The sequence below is a fragment of the Hypanus sabinus genome, chromosome 31 (assembly GCF_030144855.1).
Source record: "Hypanus sabinus isolate sHypSab1 chromosome 31, sHypSab1.hap1, whole genome shotgun sequence".
Classification (NCBI taxonomy): Eukaryota; Metazoa; Chordata; class Chondrichthyes; order Myliobatiformes; family Dasyatidae; genus Hypanus; species Hypanus sabinus.
In genome coordinates, this window is record NC_082736.1 from 27,616,573 (window position 1) to 27,636,463 (window position 19,891).

General features: G+C 44.9%; 1 protein-coding gene across 2 annotated transcripts in view; it reads left to right on the top strand.

Moving 5' to 3' along the window:
- Positions 1-19,891, top strand: part of LOC132383668 (acylphosphatase-2-like) — a 66,105-nt gene that overhangs the window by 10,635 nt on the left and 35,579 nt on the right. The window contains exon 2 of one of the 2 annotated variants that reach the window (XM_059954860.1): positions 4,006-4,022. In XM_059954860.1, coding sequence (XP_059810843.1) covers positions 4,006-4,022 — 17 coding nt within the window. Of the gene's footprint in view, positions 1-4,005; positions 4,099-19,891 lie in introns of those variants that run through there. The other variant, XM_059954861.1, reaches the window with a different exon arrangement.

Consider the following 19,891-nt stretch of genomic DNA (forward strand, 5'->3'; position numbering starts at 1 on the left):
CAAAATTTCAAGTGTATATACCGATGATTTAGGTTTATCGAAGCACTGGCAACGTTATCCCAAATCGTAACCCAGTCTAAGTCTTGTCCCACTTCAGGTAAGTCCCTATCCCAGGCTTTCATTCCTGATGTGGGCATATATTTCTGGGAGTTTAAATTATCGTAGATATATGACACTATCAGTCCTGGAGCTCTCTGTATCCAACTTAAAATGGGATGGTCCTTTAAATCTGACCCCCAGGGAACCCCATAGGCTTTACTCTAAAGTAGAAGAGAAGAAGGAGTTTATCAATATCATATCGAGATACCAGTTCTTGAAAACTAAGGATAGTACTTGCCCCATCAATATCTTGGAGAGTAGTAATACCTTCATCCTCCAAAATTCTGTTAGTGAATGGTTTCCCCCCAGATAGAAGATGATTATTGTTCCATAATGGAGATGATTTGCACCAAATGGAGCGACATTTGCAAGTTTCCAGTCTTCTGGAAAATGCTGGAGCAACTCAGAAGGTCAGGCAGCCACCGAGGAAATGAGTTGACATTTCATGCTGTGGCCCTTCTTCAGGACTGAGATGGAAGATGCCAGAATAAGAAGGTGGGGGAGGGGAAGGAGGACAAACTGGAAGGTGAAGGGTGAAGCCAGGTGGGTAGGAAAGGTCAAGGGCTGGAGAGGGAGGAATCTGATGGGAGAGTAGAGTGGAGAAGGTAAGGAGGAGGGAGCCCAGATGGAAGTGATAGACAGGTGAGAAGAGGTAAGGGGTCAAAGTGGGAACTAGAAGGAGTAGGGGGGGGTGGGGAGGGAAAATTTTTTTACTGGAAGGGGAGATCGATGTTCACGCCTTCAGATTGGAGGGCACCTGGACGGAATATAGGGTGTTGCTCCACCAACCCTGAGGGTGGCCTCACTTTTGCAGAGGAGGAAGCCATGGACCGACATGCAGGAGAGGGAAAGGGAATTAAGGTGTTTGGTCAATAAAGTATGTCTGTCTGTCTGTCACTGGGAAGTTCCGCTCTTGGCAGATGGAGTAACACAAACACGAGAAAGTCTGCAGACGCTGGAAATCCAGAGCAACACACACAAAAATGCCAGAGGAACTCTTGCAGGCCTGGCAGCGTATGTGGAAAAGAGTAATCAGTCGACGTTTCGAGCTGAGAACCTTCATCAGGACGAATTGATGCTAGTTCTTGAGTGTGTTGGGTTTGAAAATTAATGTGTACCTCTGTCCTCTTGGTGGCGCTGTAGGCCATACATCTGAAAGGCAGCTGGTTCCTCCAATACTCTGCACAAGACAAGCATCTTTATCGTTACTGCAGAGGTTTAACTTCAGATTGCAACAACAGACAGCAGGACTATTTGTCTGAACTGAGAACAGACAATGCTTCATGCTGCCTATCAGAATTAATTGTAGAATCAATTTTATCACCCTGTTCTATCAAGATTAAAGCTCACTCTATCAAGAAGGGCCTGCGAGAGCTGCTTTCATACTGTAGAACGCACATTTGGTCTTATCTTCAGTCGCTGATATCAGAGTAAATCATTCCCTCAATAGCAGTAGAACAGATGGATTCTACTCAACAGAAAGGATGACTTGTTCCAACTGGGGACTGCAGAACAGCTTCTATCACAGAACACAGTGCTTGCTTTTAAGAGTCTGCTGTGTAAAGGGGATGCAAACATTTAGTGAGATTTGCTCCCTTGTCACCATCGCAAACTTTGTTCCCAGACAAGTCCCTTCCCTCCCTCTCAGTTTGTTCGGGACAAGGTTGCTCAGAATCACGATCAAGAGAAAATCTGCAGAGGCTGGAAATCCCAAGCAACACACACACAAGTGCTGGAGGAACCCGACAGGCCAAGAGGAATCTATGGAGAAGAGTAAGCAGTTGACACTTTGGGCCGAGACCCATGCTGCATTTGATCCTGGAAAGAACTGTAGACAACACACCCACTCGGTCACTAAAACAGCCTCATGAGATTCTGCCCACTCCAACCTAGTCAGTCTGTCAGCTGGGGGTACAGAAGGAGAAACCACAATAGCCCCCCTACAAGCCCTGACTAAATCCTGCCTGCCCCTAATGGGCCTGGCAGGGTAGCAACCAGATTTTCCCACTCCACCTTACTTCCAGCCTCCATGAGGACCACAACCTTTCCGTGGGGTTTGGAGGCTTCCGTGCCTCAGTGACCCGGAGAGCTGGAGTCAGGGCTTTATGCTCTGGATCTTGGTGGGTCCACCCAAGCCAAACAGGTCAAAGGATCAGACAAGAGTGGTCCGCCGGTCCTCCAGGTTCGGAGGTTCAGCTCAGGGCTAACAACCCCGACTGGTCAAACAAAACTGTTACGGAAACAGCGATGAAGAATCCTTCTTCGTCTGAGTGCGATATTCCTGACGGTATTCCTGAGTCTCCACCCGAGACTTGCATGACTGACAGTGAAAACCGAGGGGAAGCGATTGACGCGATGAAAGAAGCCTTGAACACCGCCAAAGATGGAGGACCTTCACTGTTGCCCTAAATGCCAGCGGGGTAACGGACAGGAGTATATGGAATATATGACTGCCAGCTCTCATCTCAAAACTAGCTGCTTCCCTGTGTTGCTCAGAAAAGGCTTGACAACAAAAACCTGCTGGGCGGGCCTAGCAAGCTTTATTGAAAGAGGCTGTGATCACCCGCTGGTTATTTAATTGGAACCAACACAAAACATCAGACTAATTACCTTTTGTATTTACCTCCTTCATTGGGGGGCATTAATTTGTCTGCAATAGATTAGCAGATACTCCTTGCAAAAATGGATATTTTCATATATCTGTCAAACATTTGGAAGCAGATGATATGTAGAACTGAATTTCGGTAGTTCTTGTCTAGCGTGCTTGCGATGGAAAGCCTTATCAAAACTGAGCGCTGGGAGTGAAGGTTTCATTTATCGAAACCTCGTGTGAAAGTATTCTCCACCATAATCCAAGTAACACAAAATAAAACGCAAAAAAATTGCTGGAGTATCTTTGAAAGAATATGAGGATGTATTCAAGATTCAGAGTATATTTATAATCTAAGTCGATCTTTTCGCAGAGTGTAAACTTCCAGTCGAGATGTCGTTTTTTTCCTACAGGAGGAGGCTGTTGATGCTGTTGACATTTTTTTTCTGCGGGGTAGAGGGTGGGGGATTTTGGGGTCTCTGAGTTTTGTTTCTTTTCTTTTAGTGTGGTGGGGGGCAGTTGAGGGGGGTATTTTCTTTTATCAGCACCCATGGTCTTCCTGTGTTTCGTGGTTATCTGGAGAAGACAAATATCAGAGTTGAACAGGCATACTTCGGCAATAAAGTGAACCTTTGACCCAGAAGTGTACAACCCCTGAGATTCATTTTCCCACAGCCAGCCACGAAACAAATCAGTCCAAAGAAAAATATCAACCTCCCATGCGGGGGGGGGGGGGGGGAATCGTGCCAACAGCAAAAACAGAGTAAGAAACACAGAATGTGGAACAGAAAATCGAGGAGTCTGGGCAGATTCAGTCCAGCTCAGTTCAGTTCAATCCAGCAGGGAATGCTGGAGGAGTTCAGCCAGTCAGGCAGCATCTATGGAGGAAAACTAACAGTCGACGTTTCAGGCTGAAACCCTTCATCCCTCTCCACAGGTGCTGCCTGACCTGCTGAGTTCCTCCAGTACTTTGTGTGTGTGTGTGTGTGTCAGTTACTAAGGAATTCCAGCATCTGCAGATTCTCTCGTAATTTTTTATCGGATCTGATTACCTCTGGACTTGTGCGCAGCTTTAATTAATGATGCAGGCGGCTTTAAGAGGATAGGGATTACCTATCGTTCAGTATAGTGGGGGTGCAGAAGAGTTCTAGAAACTCAAGTCATGCCTCAAAGTGCCACTGTACCTCCACAACCAACCAGAGTATTTATTTGTATCCAGCGGCTGGGGACCAAGGGAACAGGTCTAGAGGTCAGCATTGCAGCTGCAATCGCTGTAGGAAATGATGAATAACATATGTTTTTCTTTCCATTTCCAGGCGTCTTCTTCCGAAAGGTAAGATTGGTGACTCCCAATGGATCCATTTCTCACCACAGCTATCTGTGTCACTTGGGGTACCAGAGTGTCGAGTGTGAGTATGCGTTTAATGAAGGGGAAAGGGTGGGAATACATGCGAATTGAAAGGAATTCTCAAATCACGAGCACTAGTCTCCATCCTATCCAGGACATCCTCAAGAAGCAGATGCCTCAGAAAGGCAGCATCCGCCATTAAGGACCCACATCACCCAGGTCATGCCTTGTTCTCGTTGCTACCATCAGGGAGGAGGTACAGGAGCCTGAAGACACACACTCAACGATTCAGAAACAGCTTCTTCCCCTCTGCCATCAGGGAGGAGGTACAGGAGCCTGAAGACACACACACAACGATTCAGGAACGGCTTCTTCCCCTCTGCCATCAGGGAGGAGGTACAGGAGCCTGAAGACACACACACAACGATTCAGGAACAGCTTCTTCCCCTCTGCCATCAGGGAGGAGGTACAGGAGCCTGAAGACACACACACACAACGATTCAGGAACGGCTTCTTCCCCTCTGCCATCAGAGAGGAGGTACAGGAGCCTGAAGACACACACACAACGATTCAGGAACAGCTTCTTCCCCTCTGCCATCAGGGAGGAGGTACAGGAGCCTGAAGACACACACTCAACGATTCAGGAACAGCTTCTTCCCCTCTGCCATCAGGGAGGAGGTACAGGAGCCTGAAGACACACACTCAACGATTCAGGAACAGCTTCTTCCCCTCTGCCATCAGGGAGGAGGTACAGGAGCCTGAAGACACACACTCAACGATTCAGGAACAGCTTCTTCCCCTCTGCCATCAGGGAGGAGGTACAGGAGCCTGAAGACACACACTCAACGATTCAGGAACAGCTTCTTCCCCTCTGCCATCAGGGAGGAGGTACAGGAGCCTGAAGACACACACTCAGCGATTCAGGAACAGCTTCTTCCCCTCTGCCATCAGGGAGGGGGTACAGGAGCCTGAAGACACATACTCAGCGATTCAGGAACAGCTTCTTCCCCTCTGCCATCAGGGAGGGGGTACAGGAGCCTGAAGACACACACTCAGCGATTCAGGAACCGCTTCTTCCCCTCTGCCATCAGGGAGGGGGTACAGGAGCCTGAAGACACACACTCAGCGATTCAGGAACAGCTTCTTCCCCTCTTCCAGCTGATTTCTAAATGGATATTGAACCTATCAACACCACCTCACAACTTTTAATATTTCTACTTAGTCACTATGTATTTAATTTAACTATTTAATGGATATATACTTACAGTAATTCAATTATTTCTCTATTACCATGTAGTACATTGTACTGCTGCCGCAAAGACAACAAATTTCGCAATATATGCTGGTGATATTAAACCTGATTCTGACTGTCCAAGTTAATTTTTTGAGGAGTTCAATATGCTCAGCTCTCAAAAATAATAGTTTAAAACAGAATCATATTTAATAATACTGGCAGCAGTACAGTGCAATGCATAATAATAAAAAGCTATAAATTAACACACACCCACACAAACCTTTTTCTGTTGATCAGTGTCAAAAAAGCCAAATTAAATCCACTGTGATCCAATGTTGTGAAACATGAAAACTTTTCGGGGGGGGGGTAGGGTTGCATACTTTCTATGGGGGGGGAGTGTGTAATTTTTTTTAATAAGCTGTGCAAAAATAGAAACGTAAAAAAAAGAAGTGAAGTAGTCTTCATGGGTTCACTGTCCATTCAGAAATCAGATGGCAGAGGGGAAGAAGCTGTTCCTGAATCGTTGAGTGTGTGCCTTCAGGCTCCTGTACCCCCTCCCTGATGGCAGAGGGGAAGAAGCTGTTCCTGAATCGTTGAGTGTGTGTCTTCAGGTTCCTGTACCTCCTCCTTGATGGCAGAGGGGAAGAAGCTGTTCCTGAATCGCTGAGTGTGTGCCTTCAGGCTCCTGTACCTCCTCCCTGATGGCAGAGGGGAAGAAGCTGTTCCTGAATCGTTGAGTGTGTGTCTTCAGGCTCCTGTACCTCCTCCCTGATAGCAGAGGGGAAGAAGCTGTTCCTGAATCGCTGAGTGTGTGCCTTCAGGCTCCTGTACCTCCTCCCTGATGGCAGAGGGGAAGAAGCTGTTCCTGAATCGCTGAGTGTGTGTCTTCAGGCTCCTGTACCCCCTCCCTGATGGCAGAGGGGAAGAAGCTGTTCCTGAATCGTTGAGTGTGTGCCTTCAGGTTCCTGTACCTCCTCCTTGATGGCAGAGGGGAAGAAGCTGTTCCTGAATCGCTGAGTGTGTGCCTTCAGGCTCCTGTACCTCCTCCCTGATGGCAGAGGGGAAGAAGCTGTTCCTGAATCGTTGAGTGTGTGTCTTCAGGCTCCTGTACCTCCTCCCTGATAGCAGAGGGGAAGAAGCTGTTCCTGAATCGCTGAGTGTGTGCCTTCAGGCTCCTGTACCTCCTCCCTGATGGTAGCAATGAGAACAAGGCATATCATGAGTGATGGGGGTCCTTAATGATGGATATCGTTGTGGCTATCCCTCGATGTCGAGGATGATGGTCTTCATTCCGTTGATCTATTTATGGGCTCGCAAGTGACTGATGAGTCCAATCTTGGCTTTGGAAGTTCTTCCGCATTCAGGGCAGATAGTTCCAGATAGCAGATCGGGCTTTGGTTGTTGCTGCCTCTCTTTCCATTTTCTTCCCTTTCCTTCTAATTCTGCAGTTAAAGGGTCCTTAATGATAGATATCATCTTCTTGAGGCATCGCCTTTTGAAAGTGTCGCCGATGCTGGGACCCATGATGGAGCTGGCTGAGTCCACAACTTCCTGCAGCTTACTCTGATCCAAGGCAGTGTCCCCTTCATACCAGACAGTGAAACAACCAATTAGAATCCTCTCCACAGTACCTCAGTAGAAATTTACCAGAGTCTTTGGTGATATGCCAAGTCTTTGCAAACTCCTAATGAAATAGTGCCGCTGTCGTGCCTTCTTTGTAGCTGCATCAATATGTTGGGCTCAGTATTGGGTGTCATTAAGGACTACTTAATATACGTTAAGAAATCGTCTTCATCATCGTCTTCATCTTCTTTGTCTCCTTCTCATCATCATTATTATTATTATATGGGTCCATTTCTGAATAGTGGTGTCATTCAGGATGTGATGATATGGTACTGGCTAATGGTAATGCCATTTAACACCAAGAGCGAAGTTTAATGATTCCACAATCTATGGACTCGCTTTCAAGGACTCTACAACTCATGTTCTCAATATTATTTATTTATTTACTCATCTATATTTTCGTATTATCTTTTCGTTATTGTATTTGCAGTTTGCCTTCTTTTTCGTGTTGTTTGTTTGTCAGTCTTTGTCGTTCTTCATTGGTCCTATTGTATTTCTTTGTTCTGCTTTGAATGCCCACGGGACACACTGCGTACTTCGATAATAAATTTCCTTTGAACTTTAAATGATGTTTAGCAGTTGATACGACCATGAGATATAGGAGAAGAATTAGGCCATCGAGTCCTCTCTACCACTTCATCATTTCATTTTTCAATCTTTTTATTGATGTTCAAATAAAGAATATGCAAATCAGAGGATGAGTTTAGCAAACAGATAATGTAAAAGACATATAAACAGCAATAAAAAAACAGAAAATATATAATGCCAAAATCAGATAGTTAAAATGTTACGCTGTTATATATACAATGGTCGATAAAAAACTACAACTCCTCATAGCAATCATAAAAAATAGATTGGAAATTTTATTTAATAAAGGGAAAAAAACCACTAACTAACTAAGATGAAAGAAAAGAAAAGGAAAAAGGAAAGAAAAAGAAAGATTGGGCAGTCCAATTGAGGATAAAATTAAAAAAAGAGAGAAGGGGGAAAAACATCCTTCCAGTCATCTCAGGACCTTTCACGGGTAAGGATTTTCCGAAAAGAGTAAAGAAAAATAAATAAATAAAAAATAAATTGAATTATGTGAAACTATTGAATAAAGGGTCGCCAGACTTGTTGAAAATTAAAGGATGTATCAAATGTCCGGCTTCTAATTTTCTCCGAACTTAGACATGGCATGATGGAGGAGAGACAATAGAAAACAGTAGGTGGATTAGATTCTTTCCAGTCTAACAAGATAGCTCTCCTAGCCAGCAAAGTTGAAAAGGCTATCACATGTTGAGAGGAAGCAGACACTTTGCTTGCTTCCTCTGGAATAATCCCAAAAATTGCTGTAAGTGAATTAGGTTGAACATCCACATCTATAACTTTAGATAATATTCCAGACACATCCCTCCAAAAATTGTTTAAGCTAACACATGACCAAAACATATGAGTTAGAGTAGCCACTTCTTCGTTACATCTGTCACAAGTAGGGCTTATATTAGGAAACATATGCACAAATTTATCTTTGGACATATGGGCCCATTGTACTATTTTAAACTGAATCAAGATATGGCATGCGCAAATAGATGAATTATTGACTAGATAATGAATTTTACTCCATTGATTGTCTGAAAGTGAGTGTTGAAGTTCTACTTCATTATGGCTGATCCATTTTCCTTCTCAGCCCCAATCTCCTGCCTTCTCCTCAAATCCCTTCACACCCTGACCAATCAAGAATCTATCAACCTCAGCCTTAAATATACGTAAAGGCTTGGCCTCCACAGCCACCTGTGGCAATGAATTCCACAGATTCACCACCCTCTGGCGAAAGAGATTTCTCCTTGTCTCCGTTTCAAAATGACGCCCATCTCTTCTGACGCTGTGCCCTCTGGTCTTAGAGTCCCCTACCACAGGAAACATCCTCTCCACATCCACTCTATTGAGGTCATCCCTCATTCTTCTGAATTCCAGTGAGTAGGGCCCCAGAGCCATCAAACGCTCCTGTATACAGTCATGCACAGATTGTTTCATTTACTGAAGAGTTTCAAACAGAATTCAACATAATCTAATCATTGGCGACCAGCTCCTGCCTCTGACGTAATGGAAAGAAAGATCAATGGATGCTTGGCCATAGGATACTGTCCTGAGGAGCTCCCGTACTGATGTCCTGCAGCTGGAGTGATGGACCTCCAACTACCTTACTTTTTATGACTTTTGCCTCCAGCCGTATGTGTTTTCCCTTGGTTTTAACAAGGGTTGCTTAAGCCACATTTAGTCAGACATTGGCTTGATGTTGACAGCATTCAATCTTGCCTCATCTCTTCAATTAATTCAGCTCTATTGTCTATATTGATTGGTACTAACAAAGATACCTTCCAGCACTTCGCTAATGATTGTGGTAATGACCTCAATTGGATTTGCCCTGCATCCTGGACAATTTTCCATTCTGAATCAGAATCAGGTTTGATATCACCGGCGTAAGTCATGAAATTTGTTGTCTTCGTGGCGGCAGTAAATTGCAATAGTTAATGATAGAAACTGGGACCGACAGTAAGAAGTAGCGATATCACAATAGCCATCCAAATGCACGCAAGTAGAGCTGTATCAAAACTTGGTTCGGAAGAGCGGACACACGCTGCAGCACAGCGGTGCTGAGGGGTAAAAAGGAGAAACATCTCTTCAAAGTATTCGCACAAAACGGATACACACGTGACTTCAGATGAAGGTCAAGTCAAGTCACTTTTATTGTCATTTCAACCATAACTGTTGGTACAGTACATAGTAAAATTGAGATAACGTTTTTTCAGGACAATGGTGCTACATGACGACATTGCCTTCAAGGTGGACAATGCACCAACCAAGAAGCAACCAAAGGCTCAGCCCTTCCGTACAGTCGAAGTATCTCGGAAATGGCAGCCTGACTGCTCCAAGAGTTTTGGTCGCACCTAAGCCAACAGCAACGTTGAGAGCACAATGCAGACCTAAGGAGTTAAGTAAGTAGCGCAAAGAAAGTTCGTGGGTTCTACGTCCATTCAGAAATCGGACAGCAGAGGAGAAGAAGCTCTCCCTGAATCACTGAGCACATGCCTTTGGCCTCTATATCTCTTCCCTGATGGTAGCAATGAAAAGAGGGTGATTTGGAGGGGGAGGGATGCATCCTTAATAATGGATGCTGCTTTTTCGAGGCATGGCTCCTGGAAGGTGTCCTTGATGCTGGGGAGGCTAGTGCCTGTGATGGAGCTGGGCAGTTACCAAAGTTCAGCCTGTTGCAAGGCACGATTCATTCTGAAGAGCAGGTCATTAGTGCTACAGCCAAGCTGTTGAAATCCCGTTACACTTTAATGCTCTGCGTTTAATGGTCTCAGCCATATTGTGATGTTATATGCAGTGAACCGAACAACTTCTGCAGTACCGGTAATGCTCTCCATTTGAAGAATCGGTTCAATTGCGCATCACCATCCGTGACCAGGAGTGCCTGGGACTGCGGTGCTTTGATCTGGTCTGTTGATTTTTTTTTACTTTTCTCAGCTCTGTCTTTCAAGAGCTTTTTTTGCGACTGAGCACTGGAGTAGTTCTGTGTCGCATGCTTCAGGAGATTGGCATGTTATTTTGGGAAATGCCTGGGGGTCCCCTCCCAGCATGCTTTTCTGCATTCCATATCGAAGCAAGTGCAATCCCTTGGCTAATGGTAGAGAAAGGAATTAGTTGGCCAGAGGCATAGGGACCTTAAGACAGGCGCAGAAATAGAGCATTCGGCCTATAGTGTCTGCTCTGTCATTCAATCATAACTGATAGATTTTCCCTTTGTGGTAAACCATGTATATCTGTCTGGACACGACCCTCTGCTGACTGCACCTGTGGCTCCTCCCACAGACCCCTGAATAAAGGCGATTGTGTCACTGCTCCTCCCACAGTCCAGGACAGACATCCAGCATGGACGTGGATCCATTTTATCGTTAATTAAAGCCTTTCAGTATTTACTCTACTTCCAGACCTTTGGTGTAATTGATAGTGCATCAATTTTATGAACAGTAATTTTAAGGCACGGAACACGTCCTGAGACCCAACAAGTTAGACCTTGACCCACAAGCACCCGAGGCCGGAAATGCTTTCGAACTCTGGCCAGCCTGCTTCAAATCATACCTGGAGGAGATTGAAGTGGCCGAGTCCGCCGTGAAGCGCAGAGTTCTCCTCTCCAGGGTCAGTCCATGGGTTTACTCGATGATTAGAGACCGGCAGTCCCTTTGACCTAAGGACTAAGAGTGTGGCCTTCCACACTGTGGCCCCCTCTCAGCCCCATCCTTCTGCCTTCTCCCTGTAACCTTTGATGTCCTTACTAATCAGGAATCTGTCAACCTCCACTTTAAATATACCCAAGGACATGGCCTCCTGTCTGTGGCAATGAATTCCACAGATTCTTCACCCTCTGCCTGAAGAAATTCCTTCTCATCTCTGATCTAAAGGGACGTCCTTGGATTCTGAGGCTGTGCCCTCTGGTCCAAGACTCTCCCACTTTTATACTTCTCAGTCCAAATTTTAAATCAGTCTTCCTCCCCCCCTTTCCCTGAACTGCCTTCTTAGGAGAATGACCACGTTCTTCCTTAGTATATTTTCAATTCAATTGAATTCAAGTTTAATTGTTATTCAACCATACATGAATACGGCTAGAGGCGGCATTACTCCAGGGTCAAGGTGAAAACCAGAGTACCAACAGACCCACACAGCACAAAGCTCACGTAGCACATTTAAGATAGCAAACATGTGCAAGGTATCAGTAAAACACAGCCTCACAAAATAAATAATCCAGACCCTGTGCCCATGGACGCCGCAGAAGTCTGCCGAGCAGACGGGGCAGCACTGCCTCCAACCTCGACACTGCGCCAGACCCTCCCTCAGTGAAGTGCACTGGCTCTGACGCCTGGACGCCTCCTGTGCTCCAGATCTGATGTTCCGCTTCAAGTGGGATGTAACTTTGACATTCTCGGCCTCGGACATCCTTTACGACCGTTCCAGTGACTATTTACCACCCAATGCTGAGAGGACATATTTTGCTGCCCAGGCCCCATTCGCGTTCAGGATTGCAGCCCACGGCCGTGCTGTAGGTCTGCCTGGCTGTTCAAATTGACGCCACCGGCTATTCTTGGATGGTGGCGAGTGTCGGTCGTTCGGGCTGATGTGTGGAGCTCGCCGAGGTTGGCGATTGGCCTGTGGGCGATCCATCACCGGCCGAGGTGACATCCTCAGTACGGGAACACAGACAGGCGGTACGGAGACGCAACCCACTGTCGCCGATCTCAGTAGGTGAAGGATGCCACAGCGATCCTGTCGCAGACAGACGTGAAGCGGACATGAAGATTTTTAGATAACTCTGTAAATAAACATATCAAAATGGACGCCATCTACGGACCCCTAGGAGCCAAAGAGACACAAGCCAATAGAATTCAAAGGTTAACTGAAGGGTAGTCAATCAGGACCAAGGCTAACAAATGGGGGGTTGGGGGAGGGAGACTTTATTTATCTATCTATCTATATGTTTAGTTATTTCAAACACCAACATTTCTAGAGATAAGCTGAAACCACCTCAACCGGTGGTGAAACATCTGCAAACTAATTGCCAGGCTCCGAGTTCTTTCCTCTCAACACACCATGTCAGGGCTCTCCTAAAGTATTACACCCAGATTAGCCAGTCATGCTTGAGTGAACTCGGCCTTTTCTCCTCAGAGCGACGGAAGACGAGAGGTGACCTGAGAGAGGTGTATAAGATGATGAGAGGCACTGACCATGTGGATAGTCAGAGGCATTTTTCCCCAGGGCTGAAATGGTTGCCACAAAAGGATACGGGTTTAAGGTGCTGGGGAGAAGGTACAGAGGAGATGTCAGAGGTAAGTTTTTTACTCAGAGAGTGATGAGTGCATGGAATGGGCTGCCGGCAACGGTGGTGGAGGCGGATACAATAGGGTCTTTTAAGAGATTTTTGGATAGGCACATGGAGCTTAGAAAAATAGAGGGCTATGGGGAAGCCTAGTAATTTCTAAGGTAGGGACTTGTTCGGCACAACTTTGTGGGCCGAAGGGCTTGTATTGTGCTGTAGGGTTTCTATGTTTCTATGTTTACCCCTCACCATTTTGTCCAGCAGCAGTCCAGCTACAGCCCTTTATGGAATGAGAGATAATGCATTTCTTTGGAAAAATTTAGACAGTGTCGCCATGGGCAAGCAACCTTGACTGCTCCTTGTCAGACGGTGACGGGTGCATTGTCTGTGACTTCTTCCATGTCTGGCAGCTGAGACTCATCGCCCCCAGCACGAGCTCTCAGAATTTAGTTCAGTGTTCTCAAAATTAGAAAAGCAATTAAAAGGACAGAATGCCGTGCTTTCTAATAGTTTTACAAAGTGATAATTGTGAACTTCAGAAAGGGTAACATTCCCCAGTCGTCATGGAGGGATCAGAGTGAGCAATTGTCCATAAGCCCATCAGGGGGTCGGCTGTTTTGGATGGGGTGCTGTGTAATGAACCTGAGGTGATGGAACCCCTTGGAAGTAATGTGATGGAGTTCAGTTTCAAATTTGAAAAGGAGAAGCTGGTATCAGGTGTATCGATATTTCAGTGGAACAAAGGAAATTACAGAGGGATGAGAGAGGAACTGGCCCAAGTCGATTGGGAAAGAAAGCTAGATGGAGGGACAGTAGAGCAGAATTGGATGAAATTCCTACAAGAAATAAGGAAAGTGCAGGAAAAATATATTCCGAGAAAAAAGAAAATCATGAATGGAAAAATGGCACAAATGTGGCTAACGAGAGAGATTAAGGCTAAAATAAAAGCAAAAGAGATGCCGTACAAGGAAGCAAAAATTAGTGGGAAAACTGAGGACTAGACAACTTTTAAAAACTTACAGAAGGAAACTAAGAAAGTCATTAGGAAAGAAAAGATGAATTTTGAAAGAAAGTTGGTAATTAACATAAAAAAGGATACTAAGAGTTTTTTAAAATATATGAAGAGTAAAAGAGTGACACGGGTAGATATAGGACCTATTGAAAATGATGCTGGAGAAATTATAATGGGTAACAAAGAGATGGCAGAAGAACTAAATGAGTATTTTACATCAGTCTTCACAGTGGAAGATATTAGCAACATACCTGATAGCCAGAGGTCTCAGGGAATAGAATTAGGTACCGTCAAGATGACTAGAGAGAAAGTTCTTGGGAAGCTAAATGGACTAAGGATAGTTAAGTATCCCGGACTGGATGAGGTGCACCCACGAGTTCTGAAGGAGGTGGCTTTGGAGATTGTGGAGGCATTGGAAATGATCTTCCAGGAATCAATAGACTCTGGCACGGTTCCAGAGGACTGGAAGGTCACAAATGTAGTTCCACTGTTTAAGAAAGGAGGGAGGCAGCAAAAAGAAAATTTCAGACCTATTAGTCTGACCATAGGTAGTTGGAAAGTTATTGGAGTCGATCCTCAAGGACGAGATTATGAAATACCTCAAGGTGCATGACAAGATAGGCCCAAGCCAGCATGGTTTCATGAAGGGAAGATCCTGCCTCACCAACCTATTGGAATTTTTTGAGGTAATCTCAAATAAGATTGACAAGGGAGAGGCTGTGGATGTTGTGTATTTGGATTTTCAAAAGGCCTTCGATAAGGCACCCCATAAGAGGCTGCTTAATAAGATGAGAGTCCATGGAATTATAGGAAGGATTTTGGAATGGGTGGAGCATTGGCTGACAGGCAGAAAGCAAAGGGTAGGAATAAAGGGATTCTATTCTGGTTGGTTGCCGGTTACTAGTGGTGTTTCACAGGGTCAATGTTGGGGCCGCTTCTTCTTACACTGTATATCGATGATTTAGATTATGGATTAAATGGTTTTGTGGTTAAGTTTGCGGATGACACCGAGATAGGTGGAGGAGCAGGAAGTGTTGAAGAAATGGAAAGGTTGCAGAGACTTGGTCAGTTTAGGAGAGTGGGCAAAGAAATGGCAGATGAGATACAATGTTGAGAAACGAACGGTTGTACATTTTGAAAAAAGAAATAATTGGGCAGATTATTATTTAAACTGATTGAGAAAACTCAAAAATCGGAAGTGCAAAGGGACCTGGGGGTCCTTGTGCAGGATACCCCAAAGGTTAACCACCAGGTTGGATCAGCAGTAAGGAAAGCAAATGCTAGGTTGGCATTCATTTCAAGAGGAGTAGTGTATAAGAGTAAGGATGTGTTGATGAGGCTCTATGGGGCACTGGTGAGACCTCATTTGGAATAACGTGTGCAGTTTTGGGCCCCCTATCTTAGAAAGGATGTGCTGAAGTTGGAGAGAGTTCAGAGAAGATTCACGAGGATGATTCCTGGAATGCAGGGACTAACATATGAGGAGTTTGTCGGCTCTTGGACTGTATTCATTAGAGTATGGAAAAATGAATGGGGATCTAATAGAAACATTTTGAATGTTGAAAGGGTTGGACAGAATAGATGTGGAAAGGCTGTTTCCCTTGGCAGGTGAGTCCAGGACAACAGGCCACAGTCTTAGAATTAGAGGGTACCCATTTAAAACAGAGATGAGGAAAAAAATTTTTAGCCAGAGGGTCGTGGATTTATGGAATTCGTTGCCACATACAACTGTGGAGGCCCGATCATTGAGGTGTTTCAGGAGAAGATTGACAGGTATCTAATTAGTCGGGGTATCAAGGGAAATGGGGAAATTGGAACTAGATGGGAGAATAGTTTAGCTCATGGTGGAGTGCCAGAGCAGACTCGATGGGCCAAATAGCCTATTCTGCTCCTTTGTCTTGTGATCTTGTGAATTCAAGTTCCTGGATGTCAATATCTCTGAGGACCAAACGTAGTCCCCACACATTGATGCAGCTACAAAGAAGGCACAACAGTGGCTATATTTCATTTAGCGTCTGAGGAGATTCAGTACATCTCCTAAAACACTCAAAAATTTCTACAGATGCACCATGGAGAGAATTCTGACCAGCTGCATCACTGTCTGATGTGGGGGAGGGAGGGGCTACTGCACAGGATCGAAGTAAATTAGTCAGCTCCATCATGGGCACTAGCCTCCGTGGTAAACAGGACAAGGTGGCATTCATCAATAAGGGCCCCCACCACCAAGGACATGCCTTGTTCTCATTGCTACCATCAGGGAGGAGGTACAGGAGCCTGAAGACACACACTCAGCAATTCAGGAACAGCTTCTTCCATCCGATATCTGAATGGACATTGAACCCATGAACACCTCCTCACTACTTTTTATGTTTCTATTTTTGCACTGCTGATTTAGAACTATTTAATATATATATATATACTTGTGTAATTCACAGTTTTTTCTCTCTAATCATGTATTGCTTTGTTCTGATGCTGAAAAGTTAACAAATATCATGACATTTGCCGGTGATATTAAGCCTGATTCTGATTATAAAATGGTTTCTTTCAGATTCTGGAAGAATTGCCTTTATCAGAACCTAGTCAGTATTTCTCTGTGAACTGAGCTTTTTCTTCACTACACTTAGCTATTCACAGCATGTTTCCCCTCTACCACCACTATTCCCCAATCCCTCAAATGCCCTCAGTATTTAGCCTGCCCACCTGCTCATTAATGCGAATATCAGCCAATCATGTGGCAGCAACTCAGTGCATAAAAGCATGCAGACCTGGTCAAGAGGCTCTGTTGTTGCTCAGGCCAAACATCAGAATGTGGAAGAGTATGACTTTGACCATGGAATGACTGTTGGTGCCAGATGGGGTGGTTTGAGTATCTCATAAACTGCTGATCTCCTAGATTTTTCGCACACAACAGTCTCTAGAGTTTACAGGGAACGATAAGAAAAACAAAACTTTGAGTGAGTGACAGTTCTGTGGGTGAAAATGTTCATGAGAGAGGGGTCAGAGGAGAACGGCCAGACTGGTTCATGCTGACAGGAAGGCGACAGTACGCATTACAACAGTGGTGTGCAGAAGAGCATCTCTGAAAGCACAACACGTCAAACCTTGAATTGGACGGGCTACAGCAGCAGAAGACCTCGAACGTACACTCCATGGCCACTTTATTAGGTAGAAGAGGTATCTAAATCAAGTGCTAACTTTGCGTTTGTATCAAGCCTTCCCTTAAACATTCAGAGATGGATCATTCTACAAAGAATGACAAAACAGTGAGGGAGATTTGCAGTCTCATGATCTATTTTCAAAGTGGACTGAATGCACAAACTAAACTGGGGGGGGGATGAAGGACATGAATACACAGGTTAAACCAGACGAAAAGAAAATTGCAAAAATTGCAACCACGTGATTAATCTACAAATAGTGAAGACCAAACTGGGGGTGAAAACAAAACTTATTTCAGAACAGTTTCATAATTAGGGTGAGAATTTGGGTTCAAAGTAAATTTTATTATCCAAGTACATATATGTCAACCATCTACAACCCTGGGGTTCATTTTCCTGCGGGTATCCTCAGCAAATCTATAGAATAGTAACTGTAAACGGGATCGGTGAGATAGCAACCAGAGGGCAGAAAACAACAAACTGTGCTAATGCAAAAAGAAGAAACAATAATTTAAACATCAAAAACATGAGATTGAAGAGTCCGTGCTAGTGAATCCATTGGCTGAGGGAACATCTCGAAGATGGGGCAAGTGAAGTTGAGTGAAGTTATCCCACTTGGTACAAGGACCTGATGTCTGAGGGGTAGAAACTGTTCCTTAACCTGGCGGTGTGAATCCTGATGCTCTTATGCCTTCTACCTGATGGCAGCCGTGGGAAGAGAGGATGTCATAGAAACATAGATAATAGATGCAGGAGTAGGCCATTCAGCCCTTCGAGCCTGCACCGCCATTCAGTATGATCATGGCTGATCATCCAACTCAGAACCCTGAACCTGCTTTCTCTCCATACCCCGTGATCCTTTTAGCCACAAGGGCCACGTCTAACTTCCTCTTAAATATAGCCAATGAACCAGCCTCAACTGTTTCCTGTGTCAGAGAATTCCACAGATTCACCACTCTCTGTGTGAAGAAGTTTTTCCTCATTTCGGTCCTAAAAGGCTTCCCCTTTATCCTTAAGCTGTGACCCCTCGTTCTGGACTTCCCCAACATCAGAAACAATCTTCCTGCATCTAGCCTGTCCAATCCCTTTAGAATTTTATACGTTTCAATAAGATCTTCAGGATCTTATTGAGGATCAATAAGATCCTCAGTCTTCTAAATTCCAGTGAGTATAAGCCTAGTCGATCCAGTCTTTCTTCATATGAAAGTCCTGCCATCCCAGGAATCAATCTGGTGAACCTTCTCTATACTCCCTCTATGGCAAGAATGTCTTTCCTCAGATTAGGGGACCAAAACTGCACTCAATATTCTAGGTGCAGTCTCACCAAGGCCTTGTACAACTGCAGTAGAACCTCCCTGCTCCTGTACTCAAATGTCCCGGGTGGCAGGGGTTCCTGATGATGGCTGCTGCTTTCCTACGACAGTGTTTCATGCAGATGTGCTCAATGGTCGGGAGGGCTTTAACCGTGATGGACTGGGCAGCATCTACTGCTTTTTGTAGAATTTTCTGTTCAAGGGCATTGGTGTTTCCATTCCAGGCTGTGATGCAACCAGTCAATATACTCTCCACTAGACATCTATAGAAGTTTGTCAAAGTTTTAGATGTCAGGCCGAAGTAGAGAGCAAAGTATTAATATATGTATCAGTAACAGAGGATGCTCAAATATTGAAAGATGGTTATCCTTTCATTTACAAGGAGCTAAAAAGGCTATTAAGTGCAATTGAATTCCTTGCAGCGTTATTTCACTTGGACTGTCACCTCCCAATTTCACTGCTGCAGAGGAAACAACTCTTGTTTTACATGTGAATCTGTGTAATGATCAGCTTGGTTAGACAGAGAGCAGAGAAGTATTTAACCATCTTGCTGTGGTTTGGAGCCAAAGACAGGCCTGATTGGGTAGGAAGGGCAGACTTCCGTAAACCAAAGGCCGTCTGCGAAGCTGATCGGTTACCAAGTTGGTTCAGTTTTGTTGTCAGCATCACTGTTACTAGCCTTTTTCTAAATTTATTCCTGTGACTTTGCCCGCAGAAAATCAGCAATGGCTGAAACTTCCCTTGAATGTCGGTGATGCTGCAAAATGCGACTTTCAAAGTACATTCATTATCAAAGTAGGTTTGCTTTATGCACCCTTGAGATCAGTCTCCTTCCAGGCAGCCACAAAGCCAAAAAAGCCCAACAGAACCCATTAAAAATGAAAGAAGACCGTCAAATGGCCAGTGTGCAGAGAGAGAGAGAGCCACAGCTTCGGTTCAACACAGAGACGAGCAAATCCCACGGGAACAGCAAGCCGAACTGGACCGTCCCTCGCCTCCGACCCCGACACCCTGACCATTTCAATCTGGCCCAGTTACTCAAACCTCAGTTCCTTGTTCTCTACCACTTCGATACACCCTCGGGTTTGGACTCCCCCACTTCGATTCAGAGAGAAAGCAGGAGAGTGAGGTTGAGAGGGATAATAAATCAGCCATGATGGAATGGTGGAGCAGACTCGATGGGCTGAATGGTCTGATTCTGCTACTATACCTTGTGGTCTGAACATAAATCACACTTTCCCGAAGGCATGGCAGCGTAGCCACTCGCGTAGCACTATTAAACATCAGCAATTCCTGCCGACGTCTGTAAGGAGTTTGTTCATTCTCCCCATGTCCAAGTGGGTTTCTTCCGAGTGCAAATGACGTACAGGTTAAGGTCAGTAAGTTGTGGCCATGCTGTGCTGGCACGGAAAGCATGGCAACATTTATGGGCAGATGGCTGCACATCCTCGGACTGCAATACGACACACTTCACTGTCTGTTTCACTGTATGTGACAAATAAATCTCTCTTTTTCTGATGAAAAGGAATTTAAGAACTTGGCTCAGAATGGTTGCAGTATAGGTGTGAATAAATGTATTGCTGGTCACCTCCCAAAGTTTTGTAGATTCTGGAACAGTTCTGACAGAGTGAAGGACAGCTAACGTAACCCTGCTCTTTAT